General features: G+C 40.5%; 1 protein-coding gene across 1 annotated transcript in view; it reads left to right on the top strand.

Moving 5' to 3' along the window:
• Positions 1–528: 528 nt before the first annotated feature.
• Positions 529–27,841, top strand: part of TRPC7 (transient receptor potential cation channel subfamily C member 7) — a 63,478-nt gene continuing 36,165 nt past the window's right edge. The window contains exons 1-2 of the mRNA XM_041482042.1: positions 529–1,299; positions 19,214–19,396. Of these exons, the coding sequence (XP_041337976.1) occupies positions 547–1,299; positions 19,214–19,396 (936 nt within the window). The 5' untranslated portion in view covers positions 529–546. The remainder of the gene's footprint in view (positions 1,300–19,213; positions 19,397–27,841) is intronic.

The following is a 27,841-nucleotide window of genomic DNA, read 5'->3' as shown; positions in this document are numbered from 1 at the left end:
CAGAATATGCAATATAATTGTCCTTGTTACCATGTGTTTAAAATTAGAAACATATAAACTTCATGGAACAGAGTTTATTGGCCTGATCCAAGGTCTATCGACCAGGGATAGTCCTGCTAACTTTCTTTAGGGCTCATGCCCTCAAGGAGAAAATTCAAGAAAAGTAGTTCAGAGAAATATTTTCTTGTGTATATTAATCCTAAATACGATGTAATGAAGTTCTAAACAATACAAATGGAAAATTATGTGTACGTCCATTTCTTTTCCTATTTATCAAGTCAAGAATGTGCTGAGCATCCTTGTTGCAGTCAGGAAGGGTGAACAAATCACAGGAGACCTTGTCTTTTGTACAGAAGCTAATCTTTAGTCCATGTGTCCTAAATGATTTTAAGTAACTGGCTCAGGCCCTAAAAAAGCTAGCCAGATGTGGTCATAATGACGCATTTCCAACCTTACGTCAGGTTCTGTGAAATGATGACTCTGCTAGGATATATCCAACCTTCCCTTCTGGTTTTCTGCAGGTTGAGACACAGCAATTCTAAAGACATGCATCGGAGGCACGCCACCCTTCGGGAGAAGGGCCGGCGCCAGGCCATCCGGGGCCCTGCCTACATGTTCAACGAGAAAGGCACCAGCCTCACGCCAGAGGAGGAGCATTTTCTCGATTCCGCAGAGTATGGCAACATTCCCGTCGTGCGAAAAATGCTGGAGGAATCCAAAACCTTGAACTTCAATTGTGTCGATTACATGGGACAGAATGCCCTCCAGCTGGCCGTAGGGAACGAGCACCTGGAAGTGACAGAGCTGCTCCTCAAGAAGGAGAACCTCGCCCGAGTCGGGGATGCCCTTCTGTTAGCCATCAGTAAAGGGTACGTGCGCATTGTGGAAGCAATACTGAACCACCCGGCCTTTGCGCAAGGACAGCGCCTCACACTCAGCCCCCTCGAGCAGGAGCTGAGGGATGATGATTTTTATGCGTACGATGAAGATGGAACTCGATTCTCCCACGACATTACCCCCATCATACTTGCTGCCCACTGCCAGGAGTATGAAATTGTTCACATCTTACTCCTAAAAGGTGCACGGATTGAAAGGCCACATGACTATTTTTGCAAGTGCAATGAATGTATGGAAAAGCAGAGGAAAGACTCCTTTAGTCACTCTCGCTCAAGAATGAATGCCTACAAAGGATTAGCCAGTGCTGCTTATTTGTCTCTGTCCAGTGAAGACCCTGTCCTTACTGCTCTAGAGCTTAGCAATGAACTGGCCAGGCTAGCCAACATTGAAACTGAATTTAAGGTAACTCACCACTGTGCCTTTTTCCTTTGGCTGAGAGTGTTCAGGCTATTGAGTAGTTTACATGTTTGATCACATTTTGGGCTGCTGTTTGAGAGGTGGGGGAGAAAGACTGGCAGAGATTGCCAGATGTGTTAGCTATGCATAGATTCAGATCACTGTCATTCTTCAGTTAATAAATGCTTGGAACTGAACATTGCATATTACAGCAGAAGCTTAAGTTTCTGTGTTACACACTGTGATTGCTTAGAATCTCTAGTTTGCAGCAGGAATAAAAATTAGATTATTCAAAAAATGGAGACTCGTTTTTTGTAAGAAAGGTAAGTCTTTTAATTGAGCAATCTATTTTAGAGGCAGAGTTCTAGAGTCTGTTTTAAGAAACCAGTACATCTAGTTCTGCTACAATGATAAAAGGTATAAATCAAGAAGTTTTGGTTCTGTGTAAAATAATTGAAACTGCATTGCATCTTAATGGTTTTGTGCTGCATCTATACATAATGAATTGCATGAAAAAGGAAAAGAGAAACAATCAGTAAATAGCTATGAAGTTTATCATCATGCCAAACATAAGAGTAGAGCTTGTGGAACTCTATTACAAGTTGAGATTTCCATTATCATGGAAACTCATCATAATGAGTTTGTAAATGTCCAATGCCATTTGAAGTATTTCTGTATGTCATTTACATGATGTAAAGAGCATTGTCTCCCTTTCTAATCTAAATTAGCCATTAAACCCCTCATTTTCAGTGGCTTAGCCATCAACATTAGACTTTTTTCTGACTTATGGCTACTGTGCAGCTACAATCAGGATCAGTGACTCTGGGTAATAAAGTCCATGTTGTGAGTACACTGGGGCAGGATGCTCACCAGGAATCCATCATTTCTAATTAAGAAAACTATTCATGTGTTAAAGCATCTGTTTCAGAATTTGTAGCTCTATACCACAAAGGATTAGGGAGGAGATCAAACCCCTGCACCAGGCACTGGAGGGGCCGCCCTCAATCCCAGGTTCAGTTTTGAGACCCTCACTCCATGAAAGATTTTGGGGTTCTAGAGCAGGTCCAGAGAAGGGCAACAGAGCTGGGGAATGGTCTGGAACAGAAGTGTGCTGAGGAGCAGCTGAGGGAGATGGGGGGGCTCAGCCTGGAGAAAAGGAGGCTCAGGGGGCACCTTCTCAGTCTCTACAGCTCCCTGAGGGGGGCTGTAGCCACGTGGGGGTTGGTCTTTTCTCCCAGATAACAAGCAACAAAAGAAACAGCCTCAAGGTGTGCCAGGGAAGGTTTGGTCTGGGTGTTAGGAAAAATCTCTTCACAGAGAAGGGGGTTAAGCCCTGGAAGAGGCTTCCCAGAGAAGTGGCTGTGTCACCATCCCTGAAAGGATTTAAGAGATGTGTAGATGTGTCACTTGGGGACGTGGTTTAGTGGTGACCTTGGCAGTCAGGTTAAAGCTGTGTCTTAGAGGGCTTTTCTGACCTAAATAGTTCTATGAATCTGTGCTCTCTAATTTAAAAGTAAGAAGAAAACATATTCTCAGGCTTCACAACCCTTTAGTAACTCTAACAGGAAAAAATTCCCAAAGACCTGAGATCTTTTTGGCAATAAAATCAGGATAAAGTTTTGCAAACTCTTTTTCCCCATGTGCATCAGAATGCAAGGACACAATAATTTGAAGGGGAAGTTTTATTTGGATTTAGTCTGACTGAAGCAGCCTCCTTGGGCTCAGTGAATCCAACTGCTTGAGCGAGGGTTGCTCCAGTGTGAAAGCACTGGAGGTTCATGCCCACACTTAACAACAGTAATATCTCATTAATGCTCCAGCTTCTTTTCACAGACAACTGTATATTGAGAGGAGCACGAGCAGCCTCAAGCACTGCATGCCTGTCAGTCCTGATAAGCGTCTGGCTGCAGAACAGTAAATATATTTCTACCAGAATCCTTCCTTTTGTTCCTGGAGCTGCCAGTGGGTCTGTACTGGCACTGGCAGGGGCACACATCCTTCAGGAGCAAACCAACCATCCAATATTGAAGAGCTTCATGGTGGTTATATCTCTGCACTGGCGAATGGATGGGAATAAATCAATACCACAAAAACCCCCAAAACATTAGAAACCATTTGCCAAATGACTGCATTTCCAGGTTTTCCAAGTTCATTGTCTTATTGGAAAGGTCTGTGCAGCACACATCCATACATGTTAGTGAAGCACCTACCATTAATTTTCTTCAAAGATTACACATTCTTTTGGTATATTACTTTTTCCAGAAATAAGAAATTTCTCAAGATTCTGATGTATCCTCACTGTAGAAAAAAACCCTCAGAGCTAAGTATTTATGTAAAAATATTTATTCTTATTAACATAATCAGTGTGATGTGAAATAGGGTATTAATAAAACAGTGGGGGGTTTTTCACAGAACATGACAATTTAAGAATTTATTTTGAGGAAAGAACACAATTGCTGAAAACGTATTTAAGAAGCCCACAAATGAAGAAAATTGATGAAATTAGACAAGTTCTATGAAGCTTTTTTTATGACTAAAATAGAATTTTCCCAGAATCTCGATATGTTTGATTCCTAAAGTTTATAATTAAAATTGGTACTCAACAGATTTATAAAATTACCACTTGGAATTATTTAAGAACATAATTTTAAAATTATGTGCAATTGCAGAAATGCAGTTTTCAGGAGGTACAAAGAGTCCTTGAAACGGAAAGACACAAAATTTTAATAATGTAGGTGGACAAACAGTAATTTAGTAGCCTCTGAAGAAACTGCTAGCATGAGCTAATTAAAATATAAATGCAGTGCCTCTTGCCTGCTGCTTGCTGCCCCAAATCTCTTATGCAATAGCACCTTTCAGCACACCAAAATGAGAAGCCAGTGCATGTGCTATTTTTTTAGAGAATATTATTTTTTTAAGCAAGTTGCCTCTTTCTGCAGAGAAATGTGAAACAAAACAGCCACGTGGACCACTTCTTTCTTTAAAGAAGAAAACTCATGTTACTTGTGGTAGGCAAATTTATCCATTCTTTAGGTTTTTTTACTGTGGTAGAAGCTGAGTAGATTTTTATCACCCTAAATTGCTAAGATTGAGTAATATGCTACAAAGCTGATGAAACAGCTTTGCAAAATGTTGCCAAAACCCAATTTTTCTTAAAAATTGTAGAAAAAAAAATGCTATGAAATATGTAGTCCAGTAGTCTAGAAATAAATAAGGCCCCTTCTCCAAAGTAAAATGAAAAATATGGAATCAGTTGTTTCTATGAAAATACATGTACGAATGGGATGGGTGGGAAACCCCTAAGAGATGGATTTCAGAAGAGAGAGAAGAAACATCAGAGTCCCTGTGTATGTTTGCAGGTCTTTAAGCAATGATATTCCCCTGTATTGGAGGCAGCCCACATTGAAAAAAATAACCTTAATTAAGTGCTTTGTCATTTTTGTATATCCCACTTGAAAGCTCAAAATTAAGAAGCAGTTCATGACTTTCTCTCTCCTTCTAGTTTTAATTTTGTGTTTTGAAAAACCAAACCAACATCCACTGGAGCGAAGGCAGAACAGATTGGGGGCCTCATTTAGTCCAGTGGATGGGTCCCTTCTCCTGTATTGTCCTCGGGAACACAGAGAAAGAGAGGATGCCCTGTGGATTGAAGGGTTCCAAGTGACCATGCCTCTGCAGAGTGTAGGAAAATCTGGGTAGGAAACTGAGGGACACATCAGTTAGAAAATCAAAAGTACAATTAAAACAAATATAAGGCAAAGTTAAAGTGCTTTGTAGTTTTCCACAAAGGGAGGAAAACAGACATTAGGCTAATGATTTATATGTGAAGCTGTTTCAAGGGAGAAAGCATTTATTGTCATCCTAGCAGAGCTAGGATCCCTCTAGTCCACACAGGAAGAATTCTCCCCTCTCATTCTCCGTTTTTTGCTCAAAAAACCCATCTCTGTACATTCCAATTTCTTTAAAAGTTTGCAGATCTTAGACCTCAGCCATAAAGCAGATAATCCCTCTGCCATCTACCAGAGTTTGTTTTGCTCATATAAATAAGTCTGATGTCACTTGCAGTGTGAATAACACGGCCAGGATTTGTCCATCTGAAGCAGTCATCACCCGGAGCCAGGCTGATGAGAACTGCTCTCCTCTTTGGTCCAGAGAAACCCATCTCCCTCGTGGCAGCTCGGTGTGAAAGCATATGCAGATGTCTGCACAGTTACCAGCTGTTCACAGCCAGGTGACTCATTTCCAAGACTGGAATATTAAAAGCAGTGTCAACAGAACCGTTTTTAAATGTCTATCAAAAGCCTTAGGAGACTGAATTTCTGGCAAACAGCCTGCAGGAAATGCCTTTGCAACTGTCTTTAATAGCAGCATCAGCTCTATATTACTGTCCACAATATGGAAACTGAGTGAAACCCAGAATTATAGTTCTGTTTACTTTTCCTAAAGCAGTGACTGTGTACTGCTGTTTCTGGTGAGATCCCCCTCCACAGCCAGGACTGTTTTACAGCCTTGCATGCTCTCAAATTAGACCACATGCTTATGTGTGTCAGGAAGCATCCTTGTGATGAAGTAAATCAGGCAAATCATTCCATTTAGCAATCCAGACAAATCAAATTAGAGACTAGCAAAGGAGGCTTAGAAAAGATCTCACCAACCATAAGCAGTAAATCAGATCTCAGCTCCTCCTGACTAAAATGTTACTAAAAGCAAGATCAAAATCACCACCTGGAAGACATATGGTGTGTAGTCTTTGTTTACTGCTCCCACCAACATTGTCTGTGCAATTACTACAGCATAACATGTTGGTTTTTTTTCCCACTTATATGTTTCTTTCTGTCTCTTTTCCTCTAAAACACTTTCTCTAAAAGCTTTTGGGAGAAATACTTTGAGAGAATGGAGGATAGCAGTGAACTGGGAAAGAGAAAAATACTTGAAAATCCTCAGACTGTAAACCAGCAAGGCTGCACTTATAAACTCTGCTTCCTACCCAGGCTGAACAGACTCTGGTGTTTGTTTGCTCTCAGGACTGACTGATGGGAGCTGGTGCCTGCAACTCATCTCCCATTGGAACCAGAAACTGGCGTGGGAACCTCTCTAATTAGCCTCATGAACATTCCTGTAAATCCATCACTTAATGTTTCCGCTCTGACCCCTTCTTCCTTGAGTGATCTTTTCATCTTTTCCTAATCTCTGCCCTCAACATATTCTCTGGCAGACATCTTGCTTCTGTTATGTTTGGGAATACTTTTTTATGACTCATATTTATTATTTCAGCAAGTTAAAGGCTTTAGTGTGTTTATGTGGCATTTGTTTAAGTTTTCATTTAATTTTTCAGACATTCTGTTCTTTATTTTTCTTCCAGACATGAGTTGCATGCTTTAAAGAGATGGATTTTTTACTTAAGCAGCTTTCTTTCTTTTTCCTCATGTTTCTCTTTGCTGGGTTTTAAGAAAAGAAGGCAGCAGGGAACATCAGAAATTTGGTCTTGTAGGCAGAATGTACTCATTGCCTTTTACTGTTGTTTTTATTTCTCTTGCATGGCTCTCAATCTTACCTGTGCCTGTTTTGAAAATTAAGCATCACCAGTACAAATGAGTATAGGAACATCACTACTCACAAGTGATTTTTTTTTTATATTAATTTTTCCTGGTCAGTCTTAAGTGAGAATATAATTTATTTTTTTTTTTTTAGGGATGGAGTCAGTGATGTGGTTTGGTGGTTTTTAACTTTAAAAATAACTGATCCTTTTTTCTCCCTCTCACCTATAAGCCAATTTTTTCCACTGCCAGGAAAACACACACATTTAGAACCTATGATTTTTTTATTTTAATTTTCCTTGTGCAAAGCAAATGCATAAACAGGTACAACCAATTAATTACACAACTCATAGTACAGGAAAGAATCAAGTCCCAGTGAAGCAGGAAAACAAATTTCCTATTGTTACAAGTTTAACTTCTTGTTGGAACAAATTAGGTATTAAAATAAGAGAGGAAATTAAAAGTGATAATGGAAATAGCCTGGGAGAAGGAGAATGTATTTAAGCCTTCTAGTGAAATCAGTGTTTGGCTCACTGAGTGGGACTCACTCTGGGCAGAAGGAACTCATTCTCTATGCTGTTCTTTTTCAGAGACAAATTCACTAATAATAGCTGCTACACCAGCTTTGTCTTGATAGCTAAATTAATTAATCCTGGTTACATTTTTCTAAGGATATGTAGCAGAGACTGTGCAAAAAGAATATATATAGTCTTTCTGCCCTTAAAACCCACCAAATCTGTGACTCTTTTGTTGCTCTTTACATATTTATAAACTAAGAAATATCCTTTATATTTTGAGAGTTGTTATGGTAAGTGCTCTTTTTAGGTTCTGTGATTAAATAATTTTCTGCCTGGCATATTGCCCAAGAAAAATGGTTTTAAGATGTTGCATGAGAAGAAAATCTTCAAAGCTTTTCAGAGGGGTGTAGAACTGTTGCCAAAGCTGTGATGTCTGGAGCTGCCTTGAGAAATCCAGATTTGTATTTCTGTGTATGAAGGTGTGTTAGCATCTGTCTGTGTCTGCTCACAGTCAAGCAGAGTAGCAGGTGCTGTGGTTCACAGTGAAGGGTTTAACTCAGTCATCTGCAACCCACACCTGTACCTGGGAAAATTAAGACCATTTTTCATGGAAGTTGTAACTCTGTTGGCAGCACAAGCCACTGAGCAGTCTCATAAAATTGGATAATGTCCACTGCCCACAAGGATATTACATCTACCTTAGGGGTGACATTGTTAAAATCTCCCAGCTAAAAGAAAACCTCTTTAAAGTTATCAGAATACTTTATATGCAGGAAAAAGTTTTCTGTACTTTCCTGGGGAACCAGCCCATTCTCTCTTTTGAAAAAGTAAAAAGGGAAAAAAGGTTCTTTCTACACATCAAAGCATGGACAATGCACCAGTGTAAGAAAATGGAATATTTGAACTAATGCCTCAAGGGTTTTACTCCCCTAAAAAAATCTCCAAAACTTGAAGGAAACTTTCAACACTTGAGGCTGGCCAGACAGATGTAACCCTGGAAATACCTGACTCTCCCAGAGAGTATGGCTGGGACACATTTGTTTCCTGTGATGCTACTGCAAGTGAGATTTCTGGCAATGCCAGTGTGCACACCATCAGTGCAATGTTTATTACCCTTTACAGCTCCCTGGGAAGTCATTTTTAGTCCTACTCAGTTAAGGATGAGCAACATTGCAACTGCAGCACTTATATCTTACTGCTTCTGGCTTGATTGAACACGTCCCTGGAGCAGGATTTTATTTTAGGTGAGCAACAGACATGATAATAAAAACATAAAATAACACGGAATCATCTTATAATCATTAATGGGAGAAAACATCTGGGAAGCAGAGAGCAATAGAAAAGTGTCACAAGGAAGCTGCACAGCAGTTGCCTCACCACTGCCAAGCAATTCAGAAACATTTTTACATATAAAGCTTTTGAGCCAATCACTGTGATGCTTTAGCCAGGTAGAGAAATAAGTGTAAAATCTGGAACCAGCTGGAATTGCTTTAAGGTAATTTTCCTCCTGGGATTTCAGTGTTTCCTTACAAATAAGCAGCCCATCCTCCATCAACAGCCACTTTCTGAGGAGCTGGAAAATCCCTATACAAATAGTTTAGAAATACTTTCAAAATTTAAATGTAAAAAGTTCAGCTTACCACAATCTTATTATTGTCACATTTTGATCTTTATAACAGCCTTAACATGGGAGAAAAACTCAGTAGCTGGCAAAATCATGACCCATTTGACCATCATCTTCAGATTTGTTGAAGCCATTATTTCTTCCTCACTCTTTGAAAGAATGACGTGCAGTGAAGCAGTGGGGTGACCAGCAGGTCTGATCCGAGGCTGACCACTGCTCACAGATTCCTCTCTCCATAAAAATGAGGAATAACATCTCACATCTCAGATCCATCACAGCAAGGTGTGATGGGTTGGTGTATCAGTAGGTGGGATGGATCCCTAGCACAATCTCTCCCAATGATCTGGATCTCCCACAGGATGAACCTTTGTCTCTCCAGTGTCTAAGCAGTAAAGGTGAGACAAACCCCTCTGTGCCCCCTCCTGCTGTTCCCTGGCTGCCCTGTCCCTGTGCCGTGGTGCTGGGCTGGAGCATTCCGCATTCCCTGCCAGCTCTGCTGCCAGCTGCTCGGCGCTCTGATCAGCAGGGACAGTGATTTGGCCACTTGCCTTTGTTTAGTTAACAGTGACAGAGTGTTTTCCTTTCTTGCCCACTGAGCGTGGAAGACAAAATGATCGGTGCTCAAACTGGTGCATGGCAGTGCAGTAAGGAGGGTTCCTGCTGCCCTGAGCTGGCTGTTGGAAAGGAAAGACTCAGTGGGCCTTTCCATCCCAGTCACTGGGTCCTCTGCAGGGACCTCAGAGCCCCTCTGACTTTGAGCTTGCCCTTACACACTCACCACTCATCTAAGAGAATTTTCTCAGCACACTTACTGATATAAAATGGCACAGCAACACAATCCCTCTTCTTCCTCCCCTCAGCAATGACTGGTACCAAGAGGGGTCCACCTTAGAGCACCATAGACGAAGATATTTTTCAGAAAGCCGAAATCCAATTCTTGTTGAGGAAAACAGACAGAATAGGCTGCAATCACTACTGTGATATCATTCCAACCCAACATTGGTAAGCTTTGCATTTAATTAGTACCACCAAATGGCCAACCATTCAGCTGGTACCAGCACTGGGTTTTGGGAATAGTTAGGAGCCAGGAGGTTTATGATGAGCGAGATGACTGCTTTCCAAAGAGTGCTGCTCATTATTCACGTTGGGAAGGGATATCTACTGGAACTACAAATGAGCATAATGAGGATGATTGCTCCGAATAGAATAATGATGTTAGATCAGCAGATGGGAGAATGGAGTCAGGTACGTTTATCCAAGGCACTGTAGGGAATCAATATCATATTAATGAATGTAAACGAAGTAACACATTCTGAGGATCTCAAGTCTGACATCAAATAGGATGCAGATGGGAAGTGATTTAGTTTATCCCTCATTATGTTATTAATTGTTGTTGTTGTAGGTAATTATGATGAACTTATCCTCACTGAGTCCAGGCAGACTATTCAGAGAATTGTGGATAAACAGTAATGGTATACAAACAGTTTCATATTCTTTAAAATGGTGCTAGGTACTGTAGTATCTATGTTTTTTTGGCATTTACATGATCAAAAATGGCAGTTTTCTGGAATATAACTCGTTGCAGGGAAATTGTCACCAGTGCAGCATGGAAACAGCTCGTTGCCCACTGGGCATCATTTCATTCTCACTGTTCAAACTCCAGGATCTGAACTCATTTCAGAACAAAGAGATATAATTATGCACTTTTTATATTCATATTTCTGCTCAAGAAGTTCTGCAGCATGACTTCTAGGTCTGCTCTTCTTAGAGAGAGGAGAATTTCCATATAGTCAAGAGTGCTCTGTGCCAGGACTCAGCAGCTGGAATCACATTCTTCCAAAGTGCTTGCTTGCTTCTTATGTGCCATGGGAACCACAATTTCACCTCACTGATGCTTGTGACCAGTTTTTTTGGAAGCTCTCCTTGCTGGGCATTGAGAACTGTGGTAGTTGGCTGTTTGAGACCTGGAAAACATAAGGTTATTTTAATTATTAGTATCACTTGCAGTGGCTCGCAGTTAAGCCAACATTCACTTGCAGGATGGATTTCGGAGGAGTCTTTTTCCTGATATGCATGTGCTGCTTGTAGCCAAAATTCCTGTGAGAGGAGGGACTCATAGCACCTTTGAACTTATAAGTGTGTTTCTTAAGCAAGTTGGAGGTGCCAAATTTACCTCAGCCTAAGGGATAGATGAAGCTGTCATTAGCAAACAATTACTTTGAATTTAAATCCATTATTTTCTCCTGTTTTTTCCCCATCTGATTTTCAGGAAACACAGAAATTTCAAGCAGCTGAGCTGAAAAGAGCCTTTTGAGTTGAGGAAGAGCAGCTAATTCTCAGTTAGCTGAAGAGTTGAGGAAGAGCAGCTAATTCTTTTAGTGCAAGGAACCTATTTCATCTCAAATTGTATAGGAAATAGAAATCTTCCCCAGTGAAGCTAGCAACAAAGAGATCAGGAATGTAATATACATGGGAAAATGTCAGAGAGAAAAAGTATGGATGGCATGAGAAATGAGAAGCTTGGCCCAGAGGTAACTGTGCTTTGATAAATCTCTGACATCAGAGCTGCAGAATGACCTGAAAGGAGGTTGTGGTGAGGTGGGGGTTGGCCGTTTCTCCCAGGTAACCAGTGATTCTCAGTGTCATATTCCCACACGAGGAGAGAGCAAATGTTTCAGTGTCATGGAGAGGGATTTGGAGCAATGCACTGCATCATCATGAACTTGATTTTACTGCTGACATGAACAGAACTTACACTCTTCTTCAACCACAAAACCATCAGAGTGTATTTTGAATTTGTTTGCATTTAAAGAGAAGCTGTTGACAGGACATTGGAGACAGGCCCTCTCCTTGGCCACATTTGTGTATTCCCCGCATTTGGCATGCACATTTCACTAATACCTCTGCCCTCTTTATGAGACATCCAGGGACTTGATAGTTTATCTTCTGAAGACAGGTGTTTCAGCATAAACATTCAAATGAGCTAGGGAAAATCTGCAAGGAAAAAGCCACCTTTCACTTAGCTGAGGAATCAAAAGCTGTGGCTTATTTCTGATGTGTGCTTGAAAACAAGCTGAGATGATAGGAAGGAGAAGTACCTCAAGCATCAAATGCCATCTTATGTTGAAAAGCTGCTATGCCAACCTTGAGACTTTAAATATTCTCATTTTTAAAAAGAATTGTAGGCCAATATAATTATTTCTGTTCTAGGTTAATTAAATATTTTCAGAGACTTGGAAAGGGGTGGTAGCTCTCTCCTGAATAGCACTGATATTCCTGCACAGGGATGCTCAGTAATGGTGCCTGTCAGGCTGAAGGTGACTTTGGGGGAAAGGAGGAGAGGAGATGGAGGTGTTTTTCTGGCAACTCATTAGGTATGAAACGAAAGACTGTATTCTGTTCAGGGTGAGAACTTCGGATAAGTCAAATCATCCATTAATTTCAGTGTAGAGGGAGTTCACATGTACAGGAAACTTATTTTAAGTTTCAGATAGTGAAGAAAATCAATAAAAGTAATACAAAAGGCTGAGAGTGGACTGATTCTGAAATTTCTTATCCTAGAGAGTCTAAAACTTTGATTGAAGAGTTAGGAATCATGCTCAGTCTCAGTCCTTAACTTTCTTTAAGGATTCTGTTTGATTCCTGCTCTTGCTTCCCCAAATAATCCATCCATTAATTTTAGATTTAAAAAAAAAAAACATCCAGACACCTCTTAAAGGAATTGTTCCAAGGGGAGGACAAAGTAAAGTATTTTTCCTTTTCTGTTTTTATTGATGGAAAAACACCTTCCAAGATTTATTCATTAGTTTTGGTCCCACTGAAGCTACATTTATCAAACATACTAATAATTTCCCAGAAGGTATTATTGGTAGAGTTTGTAGATTTGTAAGAGCTAGAGCAGAAAAGAGCTAAAGTGCAAAAGAGTAGAAATGAAACAGGGAGGTACAAACCTGTCCTTTCTGCTGCTTTTTGAAGTTCAAACTTTAAAGTTCTTGGAATGTTATTACTGAAGATTAAACACATACCTGGACCTGCAAATGATGCTGCAAAAGCATGGTAACAATTCTAAAGGATTTTCAACCCCACAACTAGAATTACTACCACCATCTTGTTGAGCTTCTTGAAGGACTTGATGTATCTACCAGTGAATTGGTATAAGATGAATTCCATGTGGTTTGATTGATTCCTCACTGCTCTATCCCTTTGTGGAGGGATATGCTCTCTCAGAGATGAGCTTCTGCAGTGCATATGAGGAGATGAATTGCAGCTAGAAAGCTGAGAAGAATAAAGGGACGCCAAAAAAAATAGCCTCATTGTAAATCAGTCAGTGCAACTGCCATTGCTTTGTAATGATGCAAGGGATGTTATCTCCATGGCTTGTTGGAAGTCAGAAAATTTTTGGTTCTCAACCAAATGATGTTGTTGTTTTCTGGGCTTCTTTGGAGAAGAAAAATGTCAACACAGACACACGGTGGTTTGTCCTTGGGCTTCTATATTGGCCACATCTCTTGGTGTCTCCTGACAGAATCTAAAATCCCCCTTTGCCTGGAGGCCCCTCTGCTCTGCCATGCTGCAGCCTGGCACTGCTCAGAGGACAAAGCACAGCCATGTTCATCTTGGCTCCATTTAGAAGGATCCAAATTGCTTGGAAAGCAACAGAGTCACACTTGTGAAGTGTCAAACTCTTGTATCTGAACAGATTGTTTATTATATTATGCACGCTGGAGATTAAGAAGTCAAGGTCTGGATCATTTTGAAAATGAACTGAGGCACCTGTTCCTACCTCTAGAAACATTTAGCAACCTGCACCTGAGTGGGGAAATGTGTTAAATGAGCAGTGGGCTCTAAATTCAGAGACATGCCCATGGGTATGGCACAGTGCACCCAGAGCTCCAATAATTCTCTGATCTGCTGCCACTTAAGGAGGAAGAAAACATAAACCAACTGGATGTGCTTTCTGCAGAATTAACTGTACAGCCTTGGCATAGACTGTGCACGTAGGCATTTAGTCTGGAAACAATAAGAATGCATTCAGCTGTATTCAAAAGTGTCAGCAGCTGGCAAAGCTCTTTGGGAGGGTGCTCAGTGCATTTCAGAGGATAACAAAAAGTTACATGGTCAGGATCAGTGCAGGGCCCTTCCTCAGCATCTTCTCTCATCACCTTTCCTGCCACAGGCCTTGTGCTTCTTTTCACTCCCAACCATATGGCCAGTCAAAGACACTGTAAGTACTCAGAAGGAAATCTGTTCCACAGCTTTTCTATAAAGGCTTGTGCATATTTCATGTGGTATCTAATTGGTAAAGATTTATAAGCATTTTGAATAATTGACATGATGATTTATTTAACAATTTCATTTCAAATCTTGCATGAAATATTTCTGCTTTTTGTCCCCCTCCTTTCTCTCAGCTGTTTTCTTTCTACAATAATTTTTACTTGGGGGAGTTTTCTGTTCATATTTACAGAATTACCTCTCCATTTTTTTCTTGCTGTCTCTTCTCAAAATGCTAATCTAAGCAATGCAATATTTCTCTTCTTGATATATGTGCTATGTGTGATGTAGAATAAATACAAAGAGCCAAGAGCTCAAAGAAACATAAAAAGAGACTCTGTGCAATGTGCCCACAGCTTTCATTTGCACATCAAATTTAATGCTACCCAGAAATGCCAGATAGGTTCCTAGTCTTAGTTTTTCTCATTTCACTTAACTTTTTTACTCAGACTCCATCCCTCTGACCTGAAACAGCTCTTTTCTGAAAAAATCTGGTTGGTTTTGAACAGATGTGGAGACATGACAGAGTTCATTTAGAACATAATCAACAGATAATAATAGGGTACTCAGAGAAATTGCAGTGAATGACAAGTACCATCAGCCTTTTCAAAACAGCAAAATTAGACATTTTTAACTCCACATGCACAACAGTGTTAGAAGAAGCAGGAAATTACTAATTTGGAATCCTTTTATTACATTCTAGTTTTTAAAAAATGATATTGTAACATTCTCAGGCATTATCCTGATCCTGCTCTGCTCAGTGCCTCTATTGGAAATAAAATTCTCTTCCATGTGTTATTTGAAACAGGGTGGCTCTCTCACCTACTTGGTTGTATCCTTCATCTTCCTCTCTGGGGTTTGACAGCACTCAGCCTGTCAGGATGAGGCCCCAGCATCTCTCGTGTAATTTGCAATTTTCATTACTGTAAAAATCCATCTGGTTTATGAGCCTCTTAATCCTCAGACTTCCATAATATGGCACCTAATTGGGGTGCTTGGGAAGGTTTGGGTTATTGTCATTGCCTTTGTCTGCTTCTGCTGCCCTGCCAGGAGAACTGAGCTGGATTTTGTGTCTCCAGCCCTGAGTTTCTTGTTGTGGTACAAGTCTGACCCTGCTTGCCACCCACTGCCTGTCCAGGCTTGCAGCCAGGATGGTTCTCCACAAAACTTATTTAGACAGCAGGGCCATGAAGTGCCTGGTTCAGGGTTGGTGAAGTGGGGACTGTCCCTTTGCACCCCGAGACACAGTGGCCATCTGCCCCTCTGTGTTCTGGCAGAGCCAGGGGAGTCCTCAGGGCTATGATCTTCAAAAACCTTGGTGTAACAAGAATCACAAAGAATCACAGAGAATCACAGAATCACAGAAGCCTCTGAGTTTGAAGGCACTGACAGAGAACATCAAAGTCCAGCTCCTGGCCCTGCACAGAGCAGCCCCAAGAATCCCATCATGTTCCTGAGAGTGTTGAGCTCCTTGAGCTCTGTCAGGTTTGGTGCTGTGACCACTGCCCTGGGGAGCCTTTACCAGTCCCCAGTCACTCTCAGGGTGAAGAATATTTTTCTAATATCCAACCTCTCCTGACAGAGCTTCAGGCCATTTCACCAAGTTCTGTAACTGCTCACCAGTGTCTGGAAGTATCTGGAAATGCATCCTTGTTCTTCTTCACCTCTTCCTCTCACACCTGGCTAATCTCTGCCCTGGGGTGCAGCCTTCCATCCACTGTCCCAGCACTTCTCCCTGCAGGGAAAGCAGCATCTTGGATGCTTCCAAATGTGTGAAATACAGGCGAATGTGTGAAATAACAGTGCTGGTATGAACACCAATAGAGCTTGGATGCTGCTTGTAAATAAATCTTCTTGGCCTCCTTGGGATTTTCCCCGTGCATCAGAATTCACAATTCAGGGTTTTAGATGCAGGTACAGAATTTCTGCTTGTGTCACCAGAACTGTGCTTTGCAATCCAGGATCAGGAGAAGCTTGGCTGTCAGACCTCTGTTCATCTCAGTTTTTAAGTAAAGAATAATGTGTGCTTGAGAGAAATACCCTGACATGAGGAGAGTCATTGAGTGTGCTCTCGCCATCAGGGTGATCAGGATTTTCTATGATGACTGTGAGCACTAAGGAGGCCAGAACAAAGATGACAAATGATTTTGTAAAAGGGATCATCAGAAGAAACAGCAGGTTCAGTGATCTTTGAGACTTGTCTTAACAGATGAGCAGCCTCCTGAGAGATGTAATCTGCCCACCTGCCTGGCTGCAGAATTGCTGGAGGCTATTTTATTTTATTTTATTTTATTTTATTTTATTTTATTTTATTAGGCTATTTTATTTTATTTTATTTTATTTTATTTTATTTTATTTTATTTTATTTTATTTTATTTTATTTTTTCTACAGTTTGTACCTTGGATAGGATGTATGCCTGCTTGTGTCTACTTAAAAATCAGAGTAAAAAACTTTGAATGAGGAAATCATCCATAGTTTCTACAAATGTACAGAACCAGTAAAAACATTAAGGTTGGAGATGTGCATAAAGTTGGGTCTTGAGAGAGTTTTCCAGCTGGGAACCTGTCATTTGCAGATGCTTTGGAAGCACTTTCCTAGTTGCTACTAAATGTCTTTCCTCAAAGAAAGAAGAGGGAATATAATCTAATCTAATACAACCTAGTTGTTCAGATGATGTAGAAGTGGTGATGACAATTACCTAAAATGTGCTGGTTAAGAGATAAGCTTGTGAACTTTGCAAACAGTACATAGAGGATGGCATTAAAGCCCAGCAGAGTTCTCACCCTTGTTCTGTTTTAAGCTGCTGGGCTAATTAAGCATCTCCATTACCTGTGGCAGTAAGGCATTTCATTCCCACCCTACACATGTTTTCAGATCTATCTATATTTGCTGTCCTTCACTATTTCTGTAATTATTTTGAGGCTGATATATTTGTTTGGCCATCTATTCTTTCAGTGAAGCTTTCAATTTATTGAAATTCATCTTGGTGTGGGGAAGATTAAAGCATGGAATTGATTTGAAAGCAGTGCTTTGAAGCCATAAAGTACAATCTGTCTTTCATTTACATTTCAGACCTTACCTCACCCTGTATTTGTAAACATTTACTCCAAAAATCCTATCTATCTACACAAAATGCTCAGATAGATGCTAGATTTTGATGTAAATGGGCCATCATTTTTTGCCTGAGGCATAAGAACATCTTATATCTTAGTGCTCTAGCCTGGCACATTTATGGAAGTGTTGGTGCCCCAGCTTCTGCACTGGGGCATTCACCCAGATAAAGATCTGCTTGTTGTACTCTCAGGTCTCCTCTTAATGAAGATTTGAAGTTCTTGCTCCTCTCCATTAAAAACACAATTAGAACACCTTGTCTGATTACAGCACTCAAGGACAAAGAGAGGAGCTCAGATCTAAACTTTTTTGGTACATAAGAGGATGTAAGCATACAAGTTTCACCTTGCAGAAGGTGTCAGCAGTAAAATCCCCACTATCCCCAGTGTCTTCAGCCCCTTCTCCTAAACACAGATCAGAAATGGCTTCTTCCCTTTCCTCTCGGAATGCCCCACTTGCAGCCCTGAGGGGCTTCCTGGGCCCCTGTGATTATTATTCTGTGGTTATTCAATTATTCTGTGCTCTTCCCAGCTCTTCCATGCATGAAAAGCAAAGTTGGGACACGCACACACATTCATGATAGAAGTAACCTCAAGCCTATGACAATGTCATTAAACCAACTGATTTTAAAAACTCATTATCATCTCAGTTCTGAAGGGTTAAAACTGACCAAAGAAGTTAAGCCATCTCTAATTAAGTATCTTAGACAGTGCTGTTCTAATTAATGAATGTTTGTACAGTGCTTTGAGATCTTTGTGTAACAAGGAAGGCTAATATGTTGCTATGTGTAAATGATAGAATTGATAATTTAGAAAAGAGAGAAGCACAAAGCCAGGTTACCTTTATCACTTCATCAAAGCCAGGTTTAACTATCTTCTTTTGGCTGCTGGCTTAATTAGATAAGGTACTGAACTTAATTAACTCATCAAACCTAATTTGAAAAAACATCTCAAGTCAGTTAGAACTTGTCTTATGCTTATTGTTCCTATTTGTTGCATGGAGCCTTTAATATCAATTTTGTTATGATATGAATGGTAGCCTTAATTGTAGTCTAATTTACAACATTTACTCAGATGGTGGCACTTTCCTCGTTTTTTTAAGTGTCAGCACATGAAAATCAATCACAATTTAATTTAAGGCAGGGAACTTGCTCTTCTAGTCCTCTGTCAAGTCAGGTACAGGTTATCTCTTTCCCCACAAGTGTAATTTGAGTTTTCAAAGTGAAATTATTTCACAGGAAATCATGTTGAGTTTCTGAAGTTCCATTTCTTGGAGAAGTGTTGTGACAATGATCATCTGGATGCTCTTTCAGGAATGTTTAACTAAATTCTAAGGTTTGAGGCTGAAGTTGGTATTGCAACTGTATTATTCATTTGAACACATCTGTGTGTGATGCTTGTACTAGCCTAGAACTTCTTGAAAGTTAAGAAAGAAAGAATTACTAGGAAAGAATCTAAGCTGAAAAGTTTGCTGTATATTTTAACCAGTTAGTAGGACTTTTTTTTTTTTTGCCACATTTTTACTTCCTGAAGATACACCATAAGGAGAGCAGAGATCAACTGATTGCTTAAAATTAAAATTTCCCTAGAAATTATTTACTTGTTCTGTAAAACCTGTTCTATTATCATGCAAACTATGCTGCTGATAGAGACATTGCTAATTAAGTCTGGAGGAGTTCCTGTACTTTTGTGAAAAGCCATCAACATGCTGTGTAAATCAAATGCTTTCTTACTCTTCCAGGAAGCAGTTTTGCAGAAGTAACCTTGCTCACAATTGCTCTCTCTTCCCTTTTTCATTTGCTGTTTGCAGCCCAGCTTTCCAGCACACAAATAAATCATTTTTTTCTGTTCTCCCTCAGAACGACTATCGGAAGTTATCTATGCAATGCAAGGACTTTGTCGTGGGGGTGCTGGACCTGTGCAGAGACACTGAGGAGGTGGAGGCTATTCTGAATGGAGATGTGAACATCCACTTGTGCCCTGAGCACCACCGGCCAAGTCTGAGCAGGATTAAACTTGCTATTAAATATGAGGTCAAAAAGGTGAGCTCTTCCTGGGTCCCATATGTCTTCACATTTAATTGTGCTTCCTTGATGCAACCTGAAAAATAAGCAAAAGATAGATTTTAGTGGGACAAGGACTGTCCCTAGAATTTTAGCAACTTGTGGCTTAATTTGCATTTTCTCACATCCTTTAATATGGAGAAATTTATCTGCAAAGTGAAAACTAAATTTTTCTAGAAGTATTTGAAACAACTAGTCAGCCTTACAGAAGTGTGTTATGTGAATGGAAAATGTTATTCTGGCAAATTCTAGGCCTGGGTGGTCCCAATTAATTGCTCCTACAATATGCTTTGATGGAAACTGGGCTCCTGCTACAGGACTCAATGAGCATTCCAAATTTTTTGAGCTAACATCTGCTCTCTCATTCCCCTCCCAGACCCACCACCTGCTTCATTTTTCCTCTTGACTGTGCTGCTGTGCTGGCTGGAGAAGGTCTTTTCCTGTTATGAAAGCCATTAATTAAAGAGAATCTTAAAACATATTTGAAATTAAATGCTTTCATGCAGGAGCACGTAGCACGGAGCCAAATATTCTCTCCTAGGATGCTGTGTGTCTGCTTTGTTCCATCACCAAGACCAAGCTGAACATCTCAGTTCACTCTCAGTCTGATGTTCTACAAGCTGGGTCAAGCTTAGTTGTTGAAACTGTTGCTTTGGTAACGGGAGGCCAAACTTGCTCTGGTGCTCTTTCAGAAAATGAACTAATCTAGAAGACACAGATAGTACCTCATCATGGAACAGAGCCCAGTGATCCATGACCTGAGAATCATCAGTCACAGAATCACAGAACATTCTGAGCTGCAAGGGACCTTGAGCCTTTTCAATGTGTGAATGCTCCTGTGCTACTTTGCTCACTTATGCTTCTCAAAATTTGTGTCACCCTTTTGATACCAAGACCAGGAACTGGAGCTGCTGTGCCGTTCTGGGCACTTCCACCCTGGCTCACCTGGTTCCGTAGGGGCATTCCCCATTTCTGACCCTGTCTGTATGTGCAGCTTTTCACAATGCATGAACATTGAGCTAAAGCACCAGCGGGAGGTCATGTATAGTTGATCTTTTCATGTATAAATATCTTCCTAAGCCCAGGAAAGCTGAGCATCCTTTGTGGATCACAGCAACTTGTTGCACACTGATAAAAACTGTTAAACTAATTGCAGGACATGCACAGGAGCATTCAGCAGTCTCGTGATGGCTCTCAGGTCAGCACTTTTCAGCACATTCTTTTCAGCAGCTGGTTTGGTGTGTGTTTATGTGTCAGATGAATATTTAACTGCTAACTCCAAAACAAGACAGTTCAGTCTGTGAGAGACGCAGACACACAGAGAAATGGTTTTGGCTTTGGCAGTGACATGATAATGGACTGATACTGGTCACACTTGCTGAACAAAGACATTGTGTTATGGCATCACAGTGATTAATTCCTTGAGAGGCAATGCACTTCAGGTGCAAGCTTTTTATTCAGTTGAGAGATATTTAGGTTTATGTGTACAGATCTTGTGATTTGAAATCCATTTTCATTTTAAGGAAATCCTATAATAGAGAGGGGTCAGAGGGAGGGTGAAGTATTATGCATATTTAATAAACTGATTCTTGGACAGATTCTGTAAATTTCAAGTAACTTTTTCTAAGCTAATGACTCATCATGACTAGACCTTGTCCACTTCTGAGCTCCTCAATACAAGAGAGATGTGCTGCTCCTGTTTTCTGCTCCAGCAGAAAACAAAGTTAATTAAGGCACTGGAGCACCTTTCTTATGAGGAGAGGCTGAGGGAGCTGGGCTTGCTCACACCTGAGAGGAGACCCCATCAATGTCTGTCAGTGCCTGCTGGGAGGGTGTCCAGAGCATGGAGCAGGCTCTGCTCAGTGATCCAGCTAGTAGGACAAGAGACATCAGACAGGAACTGATGCCCAGGAAGTTCCACCTGGATGTGAGGAAGAATTTCTTCTCTGTTCATGTGACCAAGAACTGGAAGAGATCACCCAGAGTGTGTGGAATCTCCCTCACTGGGGATATTGAAGAACTGTCCCAACATAATCCTGTGCCATGTGCTCTGGGATGACCCTGCTTGGGCAGGAGTTTTATACAAAAGAACTTCAGGGACTTCAGAATGGTCTGACCAAAAAAAAAAAAAAAATGAACAAGGGGTTTGTGGTTATGAGTTATTTTTTCATTAAGTTCATATCCAGACTAAATATTTGCACTCGCATGGGAAATTTTAAGAAATATTTGATGTTTAAAAAATCTATTTCTACCATTAGCTTCTTAATTCACATTTCCATATTAATACTCAGTGCCTACAATAGGCTTTCTGTGATGAAAAATTGCAGAGAACCATGAAGCACATTGAAAATTATTATTTAATATCCATTACTTTACTTTTACAGCTGCTGATGCAGTCTGTATTTCATCACATTTTTATTTCTAGAGTCTGGGAAAGATGTCAAGGACTCCCACCTTCAGACAGAAGAGCAATTGCATCTGCAGAGTTTCATCAGGCCTTTGCAAAATCTTAAAATCTTCCTAGTTCTTCCAAATTTCTTTGTTACATCACTGTCCTCATACAGTGCAGTTACTGCAGTCACAGTGTCTGAGGAAAATCTGTGTTCACATCAGAGCTGAAGCCTTCTTACCTCCTCTGCTCAGTAAATCTGCACCTGGTACCTACGCAGGTTTTTGCTCATATTAATGGAAATGTCTCTGCATTTTTCCTTCTGTGCTTCCAGTTAAAGTCCCCTGTTACCTTGTTCATTTTCAACTTCAAAAAAGCAATTCTCTGCTCAAGTGAAAGGACACAGTTTTATTGATCATTATCTTTTTTCCTAATTCACAAAGTTTGAGATGAACCTTGTAAAGGTTCATCTCAAGAAAGTCATTCAAGAAAGCATCAACAATTGCAGGCTTCACTTGTTGGTCTCTTTTTTCTTTTCTTTTTTTCTGCAAAGCATCCTACTAACACATATGAGAAGATGGTGAGAAGCTTAAGGCTCTAAATCAAGGACTTTCTGTAAAAGGTTTTTGAAGAATTAAGAAACTCTGCTTTTACATATTTTGCATCAAGGAGAAACCCAAAATTACAGAAGTTTATAAAGTGTTCATAAAAATGGTGTAGTACTGTTATTCTTCACACTTTTTGAAAGAACTAAATAATCACTCTGTACTGCAGGATTTTTGGAAAAAATTCACTCAAGTGTCCTCTGACCAAGTTTTCCAGAGGCATTTTTCTGTTTAGATCAGCTGTCTTAATGGTTCCTTGAAATTTATCAAAATGGAAGCAGTTTGTCAAGAGCAAAACAAACCACTTTCAAACACTTAAGCATTTACTGAATCCTGGATTCTTTCCAAGAACTGAACTTTTAGCCCATGTATGGGACTGTTGCAAATGTACCAATGTACCCCTGGTTTATTTAGTGATGCTTTGCACTTGCTCACTTCAGCCAGTTCGAGATTTCTTTCTCTTCCAGCACTGCAGGGTCTGGGGCACAGGGAGGAGGAGGGTTGGGTGCAGGAGGAGCAGCCAAGCACTCTGATGATGCTGCACTTGTGTTCACCTGGACACTGGAGCAGAGGCTGGGAGCTCTCACAGTGAGAGAAAACTCTGGTGGGGTCCAGCAGCTGCTCGTAGAAGAGGCAAAATAAAAAGCAGCATTAGGGTGGAACAGGCGGCTTTGGTGGATTATAACCAAAAGTGGCTTGAGTTGCTAAGTTGAAGTTCTGATCCCAAGGACCATGATCTCTGTGGCCATGGATACCCACATGCTCCTCTTGCAGGTTTACAACACCTGAAAGCCTACTGTGCTCTTGACTGAAAATTTTATAGTAATGGTTTTTTTCTTTTCTGGAAACATTCAAACAAACTTGTTTTCACTCAGGTACTTGCTATGTAGGGGTAGCACACATTTTTTCCCTGTGTGAACTCATTTCTAATTAAGCCAGAATATGATTTCTACTTTTGAGAGGCAGAGGTACAGAGGTTGGAACCACCCTTGGACAGCCAACAATGAGAAAATTAAAGTTTTGATGTCTCACAACAAAACCATTTTGCTGCTGTATATCAGCTGAAGGGATGCACATATTTTATGTTCTCATTTTAGTCTGTACCAATATGATCCTTTCTTGTTTCTCTTTAATGTTGGCAGGGGACTTGTGTCAACATTTACCTTTAGGTGTAAAGCTGTGGCTTCTCTGTAGGTGTAAAGCTATTGCTCCTCTGTAGGAGGTGACATTCATTTCCCTTCTTTCCCAATGGCAAAATTATCATTATTCTTCTAATTTCAAATGTTGAATGCCCACCTCTGTCTTCTCAGCAGCTCTGTCCACAACCACCACAAAGCCAGAGCACCTTTCTCTTTCACCAGTTTTAATTTAATTAACAGTAAGACACACAAATTGGGTTGGGAAAAAAAAAATAAGAATTAAACAGAACACCAGATGGCTGTGTAAATCCTATTTAAGAGAGAGCTGGAACAGGAACTTTTTTCATAACTATATTATTAATAATTAACATATGGTGGATGCTCTGAACAGAATACTCATGGCTGCATTAGATTATAACTTTTCACTGTGTTGGTCACATGACTCAGAGACTTGAGGGCATGAGAAGTCCCAGCTCTCATTACCTGCTGCAACAGCCTGAAGGGAGCTGGGGAAGGCTAGGAGAGCCAGCCCTGCCTCTGCTGAAGAGACAGTTTTGCCCCCCAAAACGTGCAGTTACAGACACTGCCCCAAACAAGCTCCACCAGAGCATCCTTAGGGAGGTTACCTGGGACAGCTCGGGTTTTTCTCAGGAAGCACAGGAAAATAAAGTGGAGAACAGAGGGCAGGAGAAACCCAGAAGTGACCAGAAGTTCTGGCAGTAGGAGGGCAAGGAGTGTCTCTGTGCCACATGCCATGGTGGGTGAGATCTCTCTGCTCTCAAGCTGCAGTTTTCCTGCAGGGAGAGCCCTGGGGCAGGACTGCTGCAGGAGAGAGGGCAGAGGGCACACCAGGGCCACACCTGCACACCAGCCTGAACACCCATGGAAAACTACACTTGGGTCACCCAAATGAAGTGATTCACATCCACAGCTTCAGTGCAGGAATTTCTCACAGGACAAACATTGACCTTTCAGTGCCCCAGTGGCTGTAACACACACAGATATGGCTTGGAACTGGACAGGGTTATGGTTTGCCATCTGATGAGAAGCCTCAAGGGGAAGAACTTCTCAATCAAAAGGGCTTTCAGAAAGTTGTATTTTTGTTTCTGCAATCCCTCATTAATTCTTTTTTCCACTTTTTAGTTTCAGGAATATGTAACTGAGGTCTTGTGAAGTCATTGATGGCCTGGCAGAGGTGGTGGGAAGAAAAGCTTCTCTTGCTTCTGTCAGGGGAGAGCCAGTGAATACTGTAAAATGTAATTTAATATCAGTGGAAACACTGTGGTCATTCTGGACTCCAAAGCTTATCCATACAATTTTTCTTTTTACATTTTTAATTGCATGTTGCAAATGTTTTGACAGAGATTGGAAAGGGAAGGAGTTACTTCCCTTCCCCAAAGAATGCACTTCTATATCTGAGTATTTCATTAGCAAGGTTCCTTCCTCCCACTAAAATCTGTGACTCTGATTATTTCCTTTTTCCCAGATGTTTTAATTTCTTTTCTTTTCCTTGACGAATCTCATTTTGTTATTTCCTGCACATACATCCATCCTCTTAAGGTTTCAATGAATCATTTCTCCATCCTGAATATTGTCTGCAATATTCCCAGTTTACTGTAATATGCAGACTTAATTATTTTCATTTGCAAAGTGTCACAGGGTCTTAAGTGTCCATCAAGATACAGACAAGTGAGCACAAGAACACATCAAAACCATTGTATGGATGTGCATCACTGATGAAATGGCTTAAAATTACCTTTATTAATAATTAATAATAAAATTCCCATAGAAAAGGGCAATTTTTATGGTTTGCTACAAACGTGACCTTAGCTGACTCCAATTTTGACTTTGCCTAAATCCCCATAGGCAATGTTTTAAATCTCTCCTTCTGTGCCCTCTGTGGCTGTTTTTTATATACCAAAAGGACATTGTTGTTTGGTAGTTTTTTATTGTGGTATGTTTTTAGATGAATAATTCAATGGTAAGGATTTTCAAGTGGTTTTGATTTTGCACAGATATGAAAATCCTGGAATGTTAAAGGCTGGGTCTTGCAATTCAGTCTCTTGTTTTCAGATAAAGAATTCAGTGATAAGATTTATTCATATATGTAAAAAGAGGAGAAATCAGACAGTAACAATAAATCTCTTCAGAAAACATGCAGCCCACTAGAAGAAGAAACTGAAGTTTTCCAAGAGCCGAGCACCTTATTCCCTACCCTAGAGGAGAATGCTGAGCCCGAAAAAGCCCAATCTTTATCTCAGAAAAGTCAAATTTATATAAAGAAACTTAAAGGCAAAGCAAAGTTTGAACTGAACCAGTCAAAGAATTTGTGTAAATTCTACATTTTCTTGTTACACACATCAAACAGATCAGGCTTACCTTTTCATTTCATATGGTCTAAAATTTATAGGAGAACAACAAAAGTCCCTTCCGCTATTATTATTAATTTTGCCTTTCCAGTCAGTGCTGAAGAGCATTAGTGTCAGTAGGCAAATTGCATTTGCAGTGCTCTTGGCAGTTTTATTTACCTCATTATTTTTGTTTTCTATTAGACCAATTTGTTTTTAGTGGGTTTAAGTTGTTCCTGATCAAAGCCTGTTTCCACCGCTGTCACTCATCTAACAGGATCATGCCTTGCCCTTTCCAGAGCTGAGCCACACGGGGGCTTTGGGGCCATCACACCAGCACTGGGGTGACCTTCAGTGCCCTGCTTCTCTTCCCTGCCACCTTTGCCAAGTGAGATCCCAGCCCTGGTAATGCACTCACAGATTTAGCAGGGAGCAGATCTGCCCCAAACCCTCTTGTTTTCATAGAGCAGAGTGAGTCACAGGAAGGAGATGTGGCTGTAAACTGGAGCTATGCGAAGGTTTTCAGTGTTCAAAATTATAATTTTGTACTGGATAACTCAGGTCAACCAGCAAGTGGATACAGATATTGGATTTCAATAAAACTGGGGGAATGAGTGAGTATCCTGGGATTTGGTGTGAGTATTTGCCCTCTGCCAAATGGCTCTAATAACAAAGATATTTTGGTTCAGAAGGAAACAATGTGAAAGGTTTTGTGAAAGGTGCAATTTATTACTAAAACTGTTCTAAATATTTGTGGGTTTATGGCCTAAATGTAATTCAGAGGCTGAAGCTGCACAATTAGTTGGGGATTTTTTCCCTCATAGTCCTGGCTCAGCTGGGCCTTGCTTACAAATACAAACCTTTCCCCTTTGCTTAGGTTTAAAACCACTGAAGTTAGACTCCAGACAGCAGGTCTGAATATTCACCAAGCCTGTCACAAAGCTCATCTGCAGGATGAGCAAGAACCTCATGAATATTTGTGTGATGCCATTAGACAGTCAAATGAGCCCCAGGGACAGAGGGAGAGCTGCAGCAATCCTCAGGGCAGGGACATTGCCTTGTTCTCTGGCTGTCTGCAGCAATATCTCAGAGGACCCTTTGTCACGTTCTGTTTCCTTTCATGCTGTGGTTGGATCCCATTGAAATGAGATTTGGTCAGCTGAATTTTCTCTCATCCATGAAAATCTTTCTTTTGCATCTGGGCTAAGGAATTTGGACCTGTTTTTACACTCTCTTGTAAGGTCAGTCTGGTGCAAAGTGTTTTTTTTAAAACAGGGCTTGTGGCCATGGATAGAATTTATCTATAAATAGAGCAGATCTTTTTTTGTGAAAAGGTTCCAGTGTCACAGCATGGGTTTGTTGAATGGGACTTGTTATTTTTAATTCATTAGCTGTAGGGTATGTACTTTTCTATTTCTTTCTTAAACTTTCTGCAGTTTTATTTGCCTCTCTTGCAGCCACAACAGCAAAGAGTGAACCAAGTTCCAGCCATATTTACCCTCTGACAGAATTTAATAGCACATGCATTTGCTAAAGACGATTTTTTTCACACTCCAGAGCATGAAATAAATACATAATATATAGAATATCCCACCTGCATCTGCTAAGGTCTCAGAATAGTTTCTGTAAAACAAAGGGCTCTTTGTTCACTTGGAAGTTCACAGAGCAGAGTACAATGTGGAGATAAGGGAAGGCTTCTGTCTGTGCTGGTCTTTCCCTGCACTGTGTGTTTTCCAGCTAAGTTCAGTAATTCCCTCTGAGCTCTGTCATCTTCTGCTCTGCATCAAGTGAAACAACTCTGTAACGGGTCTTTTACTGGACAAAAAAAATATTTTGAGACATTTTTCACCTATTTTCCTGCCCCCAAAAAAGTATGTTTCAGTTCCAGAAAAGTATTTTATTCAGTGTAAATGCAGACCCTTTATTTAGGCTTCAAGTCTTAA

Source organism: Pyrgilauda ruficollis, unplaced genomic scaffold, assembly GCF_017590135.1.
Source record: "Pyrgilauda ruficollis isolate IOZ18807 unplaced genomic scaffold, ASM1759013v1 scaffold57, whole genome shotgun sequence".
NCBI lineage: Eukaryota > Metazoa > Chordata > Aves > Passeriformes > Passeridae > Pyrgilauda > Pyrgilauda ruficollis.
Note: the sequence above shows the minus strand (reverse complement) of the source record. Positions and strands in the feature narration are given on the sequence as shown.